Genomic DNA, 15222 nt, shown 5'->3' with positions numbered 1-15222 from the left:
CATAATATTACACACACAGAGAAAGAAGAAAGTTTACAAAATAATAAGTAATATCACAAAAACAGGACAGCACAGAACAAAAGGTTCCTTTATCACAAGGAATGTAAGAAAGCTAGCACAAAGACACTCAAAGACAATCAAAGACAATCATAAAACAAAAGCAAGCAGAAACTGAAAAACAGCCAAAGTGTGCAGTTAAATCCAAACGTGAACCAGATCACACTTTTATATCTGAGTACCGGGAATATATTTATATCAATATCCCACTTATACATCCAATTCCCAATGTATATACATGTATCATTATAATGAATAACCCACGTATACTGAACAAATTTAATGCTCCAATATTAATGATATAAGAATTCACTCACATCATCTCATTACCAAATATTGTACCTTCAGTTGTTTCATTAATTATTTCTTTGATATCTCAGTTACAAGTTAAAATATTAATTTTTTTTCTCCAAATTTAGATTATGGTTTTTGTACCTACTTTACTTCTATAAGACTAGATTACAAATAAAAATAATTTCTAATAATACTTTCTACCTATATAAAAATAACCTGAAATCTAAATCTAGTACCCACAATGACGCTTGGCTGGTACCCAGCCTACATGAGATGATCTGAGCTAGCATTACCTTCGCTAACAGTCTTGAGATTTTCCTTGTTTTTCCCCGCACCATCATACGACTCAAGAGTTGTATGCTGTGGGGTGGGGGGATGAACATTCAATACTGGAATTCCTGGTGTATACACAGAGAGAATGTGGTCAACCAATAGATTATATAGTTTGATTTAGGAATCTTGCTGACCCACTGAAGTAATACAAGACTCAGATATACCCTTTTAATACAAGCGTCAAAGACATTCATTGCTCCATCTTTACACCATGAAATTAGTAATAATCTTATTGAATACATCCAGAAAAAATTTCATGTATTATGTATATTCAAATCATAAAATAGAATAAAAATATGTTCTCTATATCGGCTAGTTGTAAAACTACATCAGATTTTAAGATTTGAACTCTTGGAAGCAACATTTTAGGGTATTTATAAAAATAAAGCATATTGTTGGGACAATATAAAGGCAAGCTTTGTTTGGACCACTGAGATATCTGAGCTTGTATCGCTCCTGAGTCTGTAGTTATGCCCCATTCACGGGAGCTGACCAACCCGTGATTCTCCGGTTACTGAACCTGTGATTAAACACCTTAATGAAATCATAGCACACATGTTTAATTAAACGTAACACACCTACATTGAATCAGAGGATTGTACTTGGGTAATTCAATAACTGTGTAATTTGACAACAGTTAGATTAACGTAGGGGGACTGTTAAATCTCACAGAGGGAGTTTAAGGGTTGTTACAGAACAGGGAGGGATCATACTTCCTAATGGGATGTGTATCTTATGGTCTGTTTCTTCTGAAAGTCACAACCAGTAAATTACTTCAACTGCTTTTAAATAACAATTGACCCCTTAAAAGTTCAATTTTAATTTATTATTTATAAAATCTTAAAACGTCACCGAAATAAATGTCCATTATCACAATTTTCATATTGCAGTAAATCAGAATTACTTTCCTACTGAAGCTTCTGTTTTACTTTTTAATAAAAAGATCAAAATTATAATGTGACAGAATTCCAATTCTTGTCAAATAATTAATCTAATAATTATCCAAAATTAATTTCTGTAACAATTAATCAATCATATTGTATCAGTCCGCTGAGAAAAAAACTTGGGTAAAATCTTAAAAGTTTTCTCACAAAACTCCACTACATGAAATATGGTATACCGGTTGAACAAATCTAATTAAGATCTTTTGTCAATACTTTTAAAATTTCTTTCCTTCTCAATGGTAGAGTGCTTTTATAATTAGATGTCTGGGCTCAGATTACCTGGCACAAAAATCAAATTATTCTCCAGAAAACGTCAAACACCTACGTCCAAAACAATCAGTGTCCCTAAGTAAACACACTTAAATAATTCTAATTTTTTCGTCAGTCACATACTAGTATATATATCACTTCAAGTCAAACCTGGACTTTAAAGGATCAAGAATTTTCTCAGTGCAGTTGAACTAACAAAAGGGAGATGGTTAAATTTAGAAAAAAAATCAAAGAAAATATATTAAATTGGAAAAAATAACAGTAACCTCCACCAATTTAGTTATTTCCCATCACCTAGGTCAATAGTCGAGGCATGCATGTACATTATAAGAATATTTGAAGAGATAGTATTCAAAATACAGTATCAGTAATATAAAGCATCTGTATAGTGCTAAAAGCAGTATATGTATACATTTTCTGAAAAATTTAGAGAGGTCCTATTATAAGACTTCATGCATGCCAGGAGAGTAATACAAGGGGAGAGCACTGAAGTTATGAACACAGAAATGTCACCTTTTCCTCCGATGGGTGGGAGAGGAACCACAGTGGTCTGTTCCCGGCTGACCTCTCCTATTGTGGTCAGAGGAATTGCCCCAGGGATGTGGGGGAGCTGAGGAACAGAGCTTGGTGACCCTGACCCATCTCTGAAGGACACGACAGGAACTCCCCCTATATATTCTTTGTCCTCAAGGGCGGGCGAACTTGAACTTGACCGAACTGGTAAAAAAGATGTTTGATTGGTAATGTTTGATAACAAAAAAATAAATAATCTTGAAAAGAAATGCAATATCAATTGGTGTAATTAATTATATTTACCTCCTCCTTTGCCATGCTTTTTGATTGAATGTTTGGGCTTTATTGACCCTGACCTTACTGAAGACCTATCCTCGGGAAGGTCGGCCTCTATCACAGCACCTTTAGATTTTTGTGTGTCCAGCAAAGACTAAAAAAAGAAAATCGAATGCAAAATTAACAAGATAATCCACAAGCTTGGTCTCCAGTTGTCTGAGGGGTTTTCAAAAAGATACCCTTAGCTTGGCAGGACGATGAATAGCCACAAAAATTTTCAACTTGTCATGTAACTCAGAAGGCTCCAAAAACTCCAGTTTCAAGCGATGACTTTTCCTCAAAATGAGTTCAAATGATGACTTTTTTCTTAAAATGAGGTCAAAATATGACCTTCTACCAACAGATTCTTCAATCTTTGCAAAGTTATCCATTTTTACTCCAGTACAATGTGCAGTTTAATGTCAGGAAAATCACTCAAAATATGAAGAACATATTCCTAGTTTTTCCATGAAAAACTTGTATAATTGTACAAGACACAGGAACAGACCAGCTATATTCTTTAAGAGGTTTAATTATTTTAACTTCTGTCTGGACAGGTGGAAGGATGGGAGAAGTCTTATCGATAATTTATTTATTTATTTACATTCCCTTTTAAATCTCTCTCATCAAAGGTTTCCCACGGGATCTGCATGGATTGTTACATATAGATCTATTTAATTTAATGGCCAGCCAATTAATGTGGTTTTACCACAGATACATCCTGTGTTCTCCTTGTTCAGTTCACCCACAGTCATGCAATCGACAATTATTGCCATCAGATTGCAAAATCTGATTTATCAAAGGAGATTTTCTTATTTGTCTGACTATACAAAAAGGATAAAAATTAGTGCTTAAGCATTTTAGTTTATGTACACCAATAAGCATTTTAATTTTATATTCTTTTTTTTAATTTGAAAACTTTGATCAATTGCAAAAAAATTGCAGCCATCTCATCAGTCTTTGGAATTCCCAAAACTGAAGTCAAAGAAAACTACACATTCATTTTCATACAAAACATTTTCAGATTAATAATTTTCTCCAATTTAAAAAAAAGAAAAGAATGTCTCTTTGTCATAAAAATTTTGTTTTTCAAAGATTAACAATATCAAACATAATATGCATATCAAATTTTGATATGGGTCAGTTTAATTTCTGAACAAGTAAACTTAATTTATACAGTTCTGTTATACATGGTAATCCATGGAACTATTCTCAGGGTGCATTCGATTCCAATTCTGGTTTTATAGCCTCTCTGAGTGTATTGATTATAGGATGAGGCAGTGAAAAAATAATGACCAACAGAATCTGAAGTTTATGTGTACACATTAATCATTTTAATGAACTTAATCATTGGATCGAGAGCGGGAGATGCACTCCCCTGTATCGATTTAGCCCTCAATGCCAGTGTATTTTCTTTATTTGATTTTTTATTAGCTCTTTCCGACTGTCAGATCCAATTGAAAATGAATCTATTGCTCAAAGATACAATATGAAAATGGTATAAAAATATCAGTCCATAAAAAAATTGCAGTGAAACTTAATTAAAGTTGCTCTCTTATTCATATCAATATTTCAATTGTTGCATGACATCATTCATCAATTACTTTGCAACATAAAAGAACCTCATAATCATCAACATTTAATAACATTGTTTCACTAAAAACTTGTCATTTATTTTATTATATGTTCTAAATGTGTGTGTAACACATTAATTAAGGTTCTCTATAATCAACATTTCGAACAATTTGACAAGATAATAATTCAAAAATCAAATTATGGCTACAGATACAATAAAAATATCCATGAGACTTTATTCAACTCAAAGAATTAAAAAAAAAAAGGACTACATAAGTTACATCTCTACACACTAAGACCGATTTTTGCAGTTGGAAATATATTTGTGCAATGAATGATTCATAGATCCCTACCATCATATCTGTTAAGATCTGGCTATCCACAATATTAGGGGCAAGAAGCCCTGAACCCAGGCGGTGGTATTTGGGCCTAGCAGGTGCCCCCACACCTAGGCGGCGTAATCGTGAGTGGCGGGGTCGCTTTGTCAAACGTTTGGGAACAGAAACTGGTGGTAATGAACACATGACAATCTTTTGCGGCACATCGCTAAGCGCGATTGGCTTTGCGAACATTTTCGTGAGACTTGTATTTCCATCACTTTTCTTCCCTGATGGAGAGATGCGACTGTTTTTAAGTTTTATGGGTGGAAATAGACTATCGACTAGAGCCATTTTCTATTCGTTGGAATTTTACTTCAGCGGTTAATCCGACTCAAGGTCTTAAGTTTACAGTCCTCCACACGACTGACAGAAACAGGAATCTTTTTGTGATGAATAAAAAAATCTATTCCTTTATCCATATCTTAATGAACTATTCTTTCCCTTTCTACCAACAACGTTCACATTACGGAACTGTCAATCCACACAACTGTATTGTTTAAACTTATGCTAACTTTTGAGTTTCAAACCGTCTTCTAAATGTACTGGTAATTGAACTTTAAATCCAAAGTCTGAAATCCATCGAAAATTTCAAATTTCTCCTGCATATAAAGTTCCTTCCATAATATTTTGATTCAAACTAGTAACACGAAAATATAGAGGTAAATTAAAGTGAAAACCTTGCCTGACTTAATATTGATAAATTAGACAAAGCAGCATATGGTGATTGAGATGCAGAGCACAATAGTAAATGATTTGTAAATATGAAATTTAAATCTCCAAGCTTTTGATTTCAAAGTAAATTGGACACAAGAATGGGGAAATTGTTTGATTTAATAACAAAAGAGCTGTAGCGTATTATTTCAAGTTATCTGAGCCTATTTTATCATTAGACACTTGTGTCAGAAAGTTCTGTGGTCATAATTTACTCGAGCATTTAAAGTATCATTTGAAGTTTGTTACTAATGTAAAAGAGTTAATTCAAATGCTATTCATTACTCACAAGTTAATTTTCGAATGTTTAGAATTGTTCGATAATTGCATTTGGATCACATGATCAATCACCGACTGTTTAAGAGATTTCAAGATAATTTCACATTTGTGTCCATTATTTCCCAATTAAGAACTACATATCATTTATCCATCACAGTCTTCACTAAGTCCACTTGAAATAGATAAATATATAAATAAATAATCTGTTGTGTTCCCATTAACAACATTGCCTCAAAAATCCTTCAAATAATGACAAAATATTTTTTCAAACATTCTATTGTTGCTTCAAGGATGTGTATTACAGAGTGTCACAGAAAAGGTTGGTCTTATTTAATCAATTTAAAGTGTACGTCGTAATTTGAGGCCCTGTGACAGAGATAACGATTGGCCTACTGGAGTTGTCAATGGTCGTGGTGAGCTCACAAATTAACAATACACATTTAATCAATTGACTTCATAATCTACTGATATTGAAGACAATTTATCAAATTCTTGAACGGGTCCTTTCAAATACAGGCTTATGTCCTGATGGCAGACATCAGATACTCCAAATCAAGATGGCCAGGAAAGTGTCATACACTCATCAAATTATAACAAAACTATGCCACAAAAACATTCAAAAATTCCAACTTGAGCGCTCATGCATCTATCTGAAGATATTAGACTTTTGACTCTTCTTTAACACAAGTGCTATTTTCCCAATATTAGTCATTGATTTCCAAATCCCCTGTCATTTATCACCCAGTAGATCCAGGCTTGTCTACGGATTAGGAACATCACTGCTGGCCACAATGATCAATGACATTGGGACTCCACCTGAACTTCGCAACCTTGATTCAATTTATGAAACTTTCATTTTAATGTTAATTCATTAAACTTGTCCTTTGTTAGGTTTCTCACTTCATAGATTAATTGTTTATTTATGAAGAAATGAACAGATATGATAAAAAGCTTTTTTTAATAGCACACTTGTAGTTTCTTTTCCTTTTTTCATTACTTGTCTTTAATACTGCAAACAGAGGGTTTTGATTTAATTTTACATTCCTAAAATAATTGACAAACTCACTATAATCTGTTCAGATCTTATTTTCTTCTTACAATCAATGAAATCCTATGGATTTCTGTCACTTAAAGTCAATTAAGTTTAGATGCCCAATAAAACTTCATAAAAATAAAAGGTTTTATTTCATTTCAGTGGTGAATTTCAAATATTTTTTATGCATGAATATAATGTACAAAAACTAAAGGTCTTAAAAAAAAATGCCCAATGGTCTGGAAGTGGTTATTTCATAGTTCTACCAGATTACTTCATTCATACTCAAAGAAAACCCAAATTTTGGTTGGTAAATGTTTCATTAAAATTTAGTTTCCAATAGATATAATGAATTGACATTTGCAGATGACTGACTAAAAATTTAATAAGATCAAACAGATTCATTGGAATTTACACCTGTCCAATCTCTAAGCCAACAGCAAAGTCACATTAGACATAATCCCTCCAAGTCTCCGCAGAGGAGAGCCTTGCTCAGCAGATTAAGATAAAATAATGTCAATACTGACATCAAAACCGTCAGTCACAAGATATAACTTCCAGCCCTCAACAAATATATAATTTCATTAAAATTTGAAGAGGACATGCAGACTTTTTAGCAAGATGGTATTGGCCTTTAAATGAAATCAGTTCAGGGGGAACAACATGTACACAGCCATGCTTTTTCTTACATATATCATTACTATAAGCATCTCTTTTGAAAAAAATTCTTTGCAGATATTATTTATATGGGCTATGCTACCAAAACAAATTTTCCTTTTTCCCAATATTAAAAAAAGATGGATAATTAGTGGGGTAATATTCATTTTCATGTATGAAAATAGTCAGCAAGCAACATATTTTCAGAAACTTATTCCCATGAAGGTCGATTACTAAACCTTGAGTATCCTCCCATGGTGCAATTCTTTAAATTGATTTTTGACAGCTTTGATATGCAATTGACCCACCTTGTCTATGAATTAACATCTTTTTATGAATCCTTATGCAGTTTTACAATGTAGTCGGTAACAAATCTGATAAGGAATGCGGAATGACAATCAATTGTTCCTTAGTAATTAAATTCCATGTAAACCTGCACCGATGTTTACTTATTACTGAACCGAATAAAAAACTACAATACAAAACATTGCTTTGGAACAAACTAGAGGTCAAACAGTCCACAATATCTCTGAACTCGTCTAGTGTTCAAGGATACAGGTGTGTCTTAATCAGATCTGAGACAACAGATAATTAATGAGATAAGTCTGATACGCATCTCCACTCAAGGATAATAATCACAATTGTACAAGTTATGAATGTTTTCCATCAACTCTACAGTGATTTAAATGTCAGACTTGGAATTGTGGGAGTCGAATCCCTCAAACTCAAGGTTGATGTTAAAAATGTCAATAAATGACAATCAGTCTACCAAAGTAACATGCCTTTACTCTAGTAATCAAAGATGGCAATAAAATATGCTTTGGATTTAATAGCTTGCATCTTTTTTAAATAATTTAACAATGCATCCTTGATGTTATACACCAAGTAAACTTTTAAACAGGTATAATGACTTATGTTTACGACATTAAATTCTTGTTTACCTCTACTTAAAAGCTTCAAACATTGTTATAAACTCTGCATTATAAGACAAATTTACAGCAAAATATGTAAACATCTATTGAATTAGTATTTTTTCTCAGGTACTTTTTTTTAGACTTCTTAAAACTTAATATTTATTTTGTAATTAGGCATGCAACATGCAGAAAGATGATAAACATGGGCAACATCTGATAACTTATTTACAAGTTTTTCACATGCTACAATGCAAAAATTGTTTCAAATCATTGATTTATGTTGTTTCTTGACAATTACATTAACTTCTCTGGTGATCTAATTGCAATGATATTATTCATTTTATCAAAATTTGGCTCAATTTGTAACTATTAAATGATAGTGTGGCTTCATTAGTATTTGTTGGCATCAATTCTAAAAGATTTATTAAACTTCACATTTTTGAGGAAATGTAAATTTGTAGATTATGGTACATTTTACTATCAAATAAAATTTAATGCAACATATCTTTTGTGGATGAATGTTTGATTTCAATGATCTACTCCACAACAAAATATATGAAAAATTGGATTCCAAAAATATTGATGAAAATACAGCATAACTTTGAAATGAGATCAAAAGCAGTGTGATGCTCATTCTGTCTTTAAATGAGACCGTTGATTATCATTCTGATAGATATGAATTTGATTGATAATGTCAGTTCTGTGGAATAAACTCACCTCTACAGCTTCCTTCATGTCAAACTGTGGCATGGATGCTGGGGTCTCATGACCCTCAGACACCTCCCGAATCTTATTGGACTCCATAGCTCTCATTAGGTTGTCCTCAAAGTATTCCTGTGAAACAAAATAAATTTCAAGGGTCTGTTTGTAAATTCAGAAGAGAGAGAGAGAGAGAGAGAGAGAGAGAGAGAGAGAGAGAGAGAGAGAGAGAGAGAGAGAGAGAGAGAGAAATGTGTCTCAGACTAAAATACCTGTATGTCTCCAATATTAAATTATGAATATTGATAATATTTGTATTCTGTATAGTTAATTTCCATTAAATAAAATATACAAATGAATTTTTATTTTGGGTGTAACACATCAGATAACTGTGAATTTTCATAAACTTGTGCAAAAAACATGAGGTATACTGACTTGCTGTTTCTTCATGGCGTAGTGAACCGCACTCTTCACCAGTAGGTCCGTCAACACTTCCTCCTGGGCTTTCTTGTCCAGGCTGCCGTATGTGACCTCCCTCTGAACTCCATCTTTGGTACTAATGACCTTAATGGAGGCTCCCTGGCTGGGTGGAACTCCATGGAGGTCAACATCTTGTGTCACTGTCAAAGGTCAAGGTCATTGGGAATTACGGTTAATGAACAACAATATACTCTTGTACATGAACCTACATGACTAAGCATATGACAACTTTCTATGATTATATAAACACATGGATATAAATATCTTTTTGTAAAATACACCACATAATGAAATTACACAATTCTTGCATCTTCCTTTTCAGTATCCTAATACATGTTCTAGATTCTAATTCCCATTATGGTTTTATATTCACTTACTAATGGTTTCAGCTGACTCTGGTCTGATTCTGTAGAAGGTGTAGCCAGACAGGCTCCCAGGGGACATTAACATGCTCCTCATTAGTTTGTAGGGGGTGGGGTAGTGTGACATGTCGTCATTGAGGCGCCGCTGGAGATGGGGCATCAGAGGGTTGTAGTAGAACAGAGACTTCTCCGTCAAGTATCCTGCAAACAATACATGTATTGTAACTAAGTCTTAAGGGACTCTTTTAAAATCATTGAAAATGTCAGATAGTAATAAACACATCATTTTTTTTCAATGGCACTCAAAAAAACATTTATACCCCTTTTTTTAATCATTCTCTCTATTTTACATTTTTAATGTCAAAATTTTTTTTTAACAGTTTGAAATTACTTAATGCAAATTTATATTACTGGTTAATACAACACTGTCAACACAAATATTGCAAATTTTACAGCTGTAAGATACAGTAACTTGTTTCCTCCCTTGGTAAAACCCTCTGATATTTCTTAGAATAAAATATTATTTTTCCAGTAACATATCACAGGAAACACCTTTATTACTTAATACAAGTCTGTGAGTTTTCATATTAATGGTTTGAAATCTGTCGTACCTTTGCTGATGACTTTCTCCAGAACATTGTCATCCCAACATTTGGTCCACGATGACAGATACCTTTTGGCTGAAAAACCAGGACGGATTTGTCTGTCAAAATAATCTCTTTTCCTTCGCCCATGAACAAATTTAAGGTACATTCCATCTTCTCTCTCAGGACCCTGTTCAAAGAATATAATTGTTAGTCCAAGAAATTTATCAAATAGCATTTGCTCTTAAAAAGGAAAGGAGAAGAAACCTGCATCTGCATCTACAAATTATGCAATTTCCATACATAGTGTACGATGAAAATCAGACAATGTATATAAGAGGGAGTTGAAGAAAGAGCATTTTACCTGAGCTCCAAAGGAGAGAATAGATTTAGCTAAATCATCTACAGTTCTCAGATCTATTTCATCTGCACTTTTCGACAGCTGCGACTCCCTATCATCAAAATCCATGTGACTTTTGTGAATGTGGTGGTGATGGGAGTGTCGTTTTCGGTGGGCCATGTCCTCCGAGAACAGAAGCAGGGCCCCCTTCCTGGTGGTGAATGTCTTGGGCATATTGATCTCCTGTACAGACTTTTTGGATGTCCGTGATATTGAGAATTCTGGTTCATCGTATGTATAGGAGTGCTGTATTGGGGGCAGGTAGATTCTTCTGGAGTCAGTGACAAAGTTGTAGTAGTCCTACAAAGAAACAAGAACTTGAAACATGCATATTTTTTTTTTCATTACAACAAAGATATAATGAACAAAAGGGAAATTGACAAATGATTTTTTTTCTATTAAATCAATTAAATCTTTAAACCAATACTGCCTTATTTGGTAAATGAATGTGGAAAAGTCACTCCCTTCAAAGCATTTGATAACAATTATGAAACATGTAATATATTAATTTGTTTTTATCCTAAAATATGTACATGTACTAAGCTGAAATTGTGTTTACTGGGTGTTTTAAACGTTTTTCTAAATGGTGTACAGTAACACATGGTTTTGAAATGAGCAAGGTTATATCAGGTTGCATAGTTATATCAGGTTGCAAGGTTATATCAGGTTGCATGGTTATATCAGGATAAAATAACTACAACCAATACAACTACGGTACATATACATATCACAAATATCTTAGGAATATGTATCGTAGATCATTTCTATTTGTTTTTAAATTATAATTTCACTTAAATATCATTTCAAAATCAAAAGAATTTATTTAGATATTCCTGCAAACAATCAATCTAAAGAAAATAACACTATTTTGTTCACATAAAAAAGTGTTGTTCAGATGCAATTTCCTGGAGAGAAAGGAACACAGTTTACACAAACACTTTGATGCAAGAAGGTAACAAGCATTACCTAGGTCTCAAAGATCTCTATACACTTAAGTCTAGCTCTTAGATCATGCAATGCATGAGTGTCTCAAATGAAGGCTTACTGAATGCATACACAGTACTTTCTTTTTCTCTTGCTCAAAATCCATGCCTTGCGCTATCAATCACTTCAAGTTTTAAAAAGATTCTGTATCATCAGGGAAAAGTTTTCAGGTTTCATGCTCAGTCACCATTAATGAGCCGGCATACATAATTGAAAGATTCTTCATTGAAGCTTTGCACAACACGGCATTTAAATTGAGTTCTCTCTCCAGGGTTTAATTTTCATATATCTTATTCATGACCCAACATTTCTTACTAAACCTGTAGAACTAATCATATGTTCGGTAGTTAATCTTGTTTTTAATCATATTTAGATTGATTACTTTAAATTCGCTTTCACCTAGCTCTAAGTACTATAGTTTAAAACACGGTGTAACAAATAGAAATACATCAAGGTTTCTAAGAATAGGTCTAAGTCTATAAGAAATTGAGAATTTGACACTTAAAAAAAGTTTCATATGACAAAAACTATGCTTACGAACCATTAACACAATTAAAAATTATACGTACCCCTCATGAATACTTTAATTTCATTCATTTATTTTTGTTATGGGCATAAATAGATATACTGACTCATCGAAACAACACACATCTTAGGGGTGTGAAAGTTACAACATTTATAGTTCATGAATTCAATCATTGCTCCACCTATACATATTCAATTACAAATTTACCTGTTGGAATTAAATTTTCAATGATACACAAGAGAACTTGAGATTAATATGAAATCATTCTTTATACCTGAGGTTCAAACACCACATCAATCTTCTCGTGTCCATTTTTTGATATTTCACCGACTCCTCGGCTTAGCAGCGAGAGATTTAGAGCACTGCTACCTCCAACCATCGTTGATTATCTTAACGGCAAACAAACAGGTGCCCGTTTTTGACTCGAAGTCGGCTAATTATCCGCCTAATTATCACTTACACTTTACATTTGGTATTCTCTTCTAGATCACAAAATCGTACTTTATAACTTCAAATGATGTTATTTAACTTCTTTTGTAAATTCATAGCGATAAGAAAAGTTTCACAACTAAACATTTCATCCATTTCCCACTAATCCGACGTCCATATTGTTTATCGTTGCTGTGTGCCTCTGATGTCATATCCTGTCGTGTGCCGCGGGATTTAATATTTTAATGTGACCGATTCGGGGTTTTTAGGCATAAAAACTACAATCACAAAACTAATATTTTTTAACCGTATTTTATACTCTAACGAAGTTTCTTTGCGAGGTTTATCGACTGTTAACTATAGATTACGAACCGCAAACTTAAGTTATAACGATTAATTCGTTAACTATAGTTTTCATGATCATCTGTAAAACTATGTTTAACGGTTGTAAACTGTTAACAATACATTTTGCTGATAAATATAGATTCACATCTGTAAAGTATAATATACATTCGTCAACTATAGTTAATAGTTTTTAATCTTGGTTTCACAATCGTGAAACTATATTTATCAGATAAATTGTGTTTTGCAATTGCAAATGGTTGTTTTCAGTGTAAATTATAGTTTTACACTTCCTGAAACATAGGTGATCGCGTTAACTATGGTTTACAGATGTGAAATATAGATTAACGGCGTTAAATAAAGTTTCACAGATGATAACTAGGTTTATCAACTGTTAACTACAGTTTATGGAACTTCATTAAACTATAGTTAAGTTTAACAATAAGGTGCGTTCAGAGTTCACCAGATTGTTACCACTGGCAAGTTCGGTCACCAATGTCTACAATTGGTTACCAGTGGTAGCAATTTGTTACCAATGTTGACCATTGGTGTACTTTCAATTTCAAATGAGGTCACCAAATCTACAGGCAGCCTAGAGCTTGGGCGAGTTTGGTAGGTGACGCCATTATGCTAATTCAACATGGCGCGATATAAGATGCCTATAAATACTGATGTAAATAAAGACTTTAGAATAAGATATATGCATATCTTATTGAATGAATATTTTGAAGACAATCTAAGACAACCGACGGCTTCTAAAACCCGTTTCTATACCCAGAAACATTTTAGTTTTATAGAAAGTATGTGATAGAGAACCGGCATTTTGATATTCGAGCTTGGACTTTCGGTAAGACGTTACTATTTCTTGCATCAAATCAAGTTAAAAGGATGTTGATATCGAGTGAAATATGCACAGATTGCGTAGAAATTGCTTTAGAGATTTCAAAGATCCATGGCCAACAAAGAAATTATTAATAGACCTATGTCACACTGTTTGGGACAACTACCCAAAGTCCAAGCTTCTGTTAAAATTAATTCTATTTATATATATATTTGCTGGCGTTAAATATTTATTATCAATTTTGCAATTAATCTTTACTTTCTTTGTATTAATGATGGATTGCTAGTCATTTTGTAGACTTCTTTATATAATTGGGAATTTAACAAAATTGTCATCAAAGTTGTGTATTATGATGACTTTTTAAGCATAATAAATCACTCAATGAAGATGTTTTAAAGGGAAACGGTCACACTTCACAGAGAAAAGGTATTTTGTTTTGTTTTCAACTGTTTTATGTGTTCAGATGGTTACAATTGGTAACCAAGTGTGACCAAAGGCTACCATTTGTTTGAATTTGACAAAAAATCGTTCATGGTACTACCTATACAAATTGCTACAAATGGCAGCACTTGGTGATCATTGGCTACCATAGTTCTATGAACTATAATTTGCATTCGTTAACTATATGGTTAAGAGTTGTTAATCACAGTTTCACACTCGTGAAACTATATTTATCAGTTAAACTACTAAGTATGCTTTGCAATTGCAAATGGTTGTTTTCAGTGTTAATTATAGTTTTACACTTCTGAAACTTAGATGATCGCGTTAAATATGGTTTACAGGTGTAAAACATAGATTATCGTCGTTACCTATAGTTTTCTGTCCGTAAACTATAGTTTACAACCGTTAAACTTAGTTTATCGACTGTGAAACTATGGTTACCACATTTTTAGTGAATTTCGCGTGCCATACAGTATAGTTTACAGTTTATAAATTATAGGTAATCTATGTGAAACTCTAATGATTAGCTATATTTGTGATTTTGGCGTGCCATGATACTGAGTAACGATTCGTTATCAATAGTTTTCATCAGTTAAACTTATAAACTATTGTTTACGAATGTTACTCTAGGTTTTTCTGTCAACAATAGATTTTGCTGATGAATATAGATTCAAATCTGTAAACTCGTTAGGTATAATTAAGAGATGTTAATAATAGTTTCACAAATCGTGAAACTATATATTTATATTTATACTGATAAACTATTTTTGCAATCACAAATGATTGTATCCAGTGTTAGTTATAGTTTTCCACCATTAATTGAAACATATCGGGTAAATGGTCTCTGGATAAAACCATA

General features: G+C 32.9%; 1 protein-coding gene across 8 annotated transcripts in view; it reads right to left on the bottom strand.

Annotated features, from left to right (window-relative positions):
• The window catches only part of LOC128191626 (titin homolog), a 37780-nt gene extending 24825 nt beyond the window's left edge, over positions 1-12955 (bottom strand). For 7 of the 8 annotated variants that reach the window (XM_052863793.1, XM_052863794.1, XM_052863795.1 and 4 more), the window contains exons 1-9: positions 12585-12953; positions 10765-11100; positions 10428-10590; positions 9832-10017; positions 9410-9594; positions 8993-9109; positions 2715-2841; positions 2412-2615; positions 645-749 (exon numbers count right to left, since the gene is read on the bottom strand). In XM_052863793.1, the coding sequence (XP_052719753.1) occupies positions 645-749; positions 2412-2615; positions 2715-2841; positions 8993-9109; positions 9410-9594; positions 9832-10017; positions 10428-10590; positions 10765-11100; positions 12585-12689 (1528 nt within the window). In that variant the 5' untranslated portion in view covers positions 12690-12953. Of the gene's footprint in view, positions 1-644; positions 750-2411; positions 2616-2714; positions 2842-8992; positions 9110-9409; positions 9595-9831; positions 10018-10427; positions 10591-10764; positions 11101-12584 lie in introns of all 8 variants that reach the window. The other variant, XM_052863800.1, reaches the window with a different exon arrangement.
• Between the last annotated feature and the right edge of the window lie 2267 nt (positions 12956-15222).

The sequence above is a fragment of the Crassostrea angulata genome, chromosome 7 (assembly GCF_025612915.1).
Source record: "Crassostrea angulata isolate pt1a10 chromosome 7, ASM2561291v2, whole genome shotgun sequence".
NCBI classification, from domain to species: domain Eukaryota; kingdom Metazoa; phylum Mollusca; class Bivalvia; order Ostreida; family Ostreidae; genus Magallana; species Magallana angulata.
Note: the sequence above shows the minus strand (reverse complement) of the source record. Positions and strands in the feature narration are given on the sequence as shown.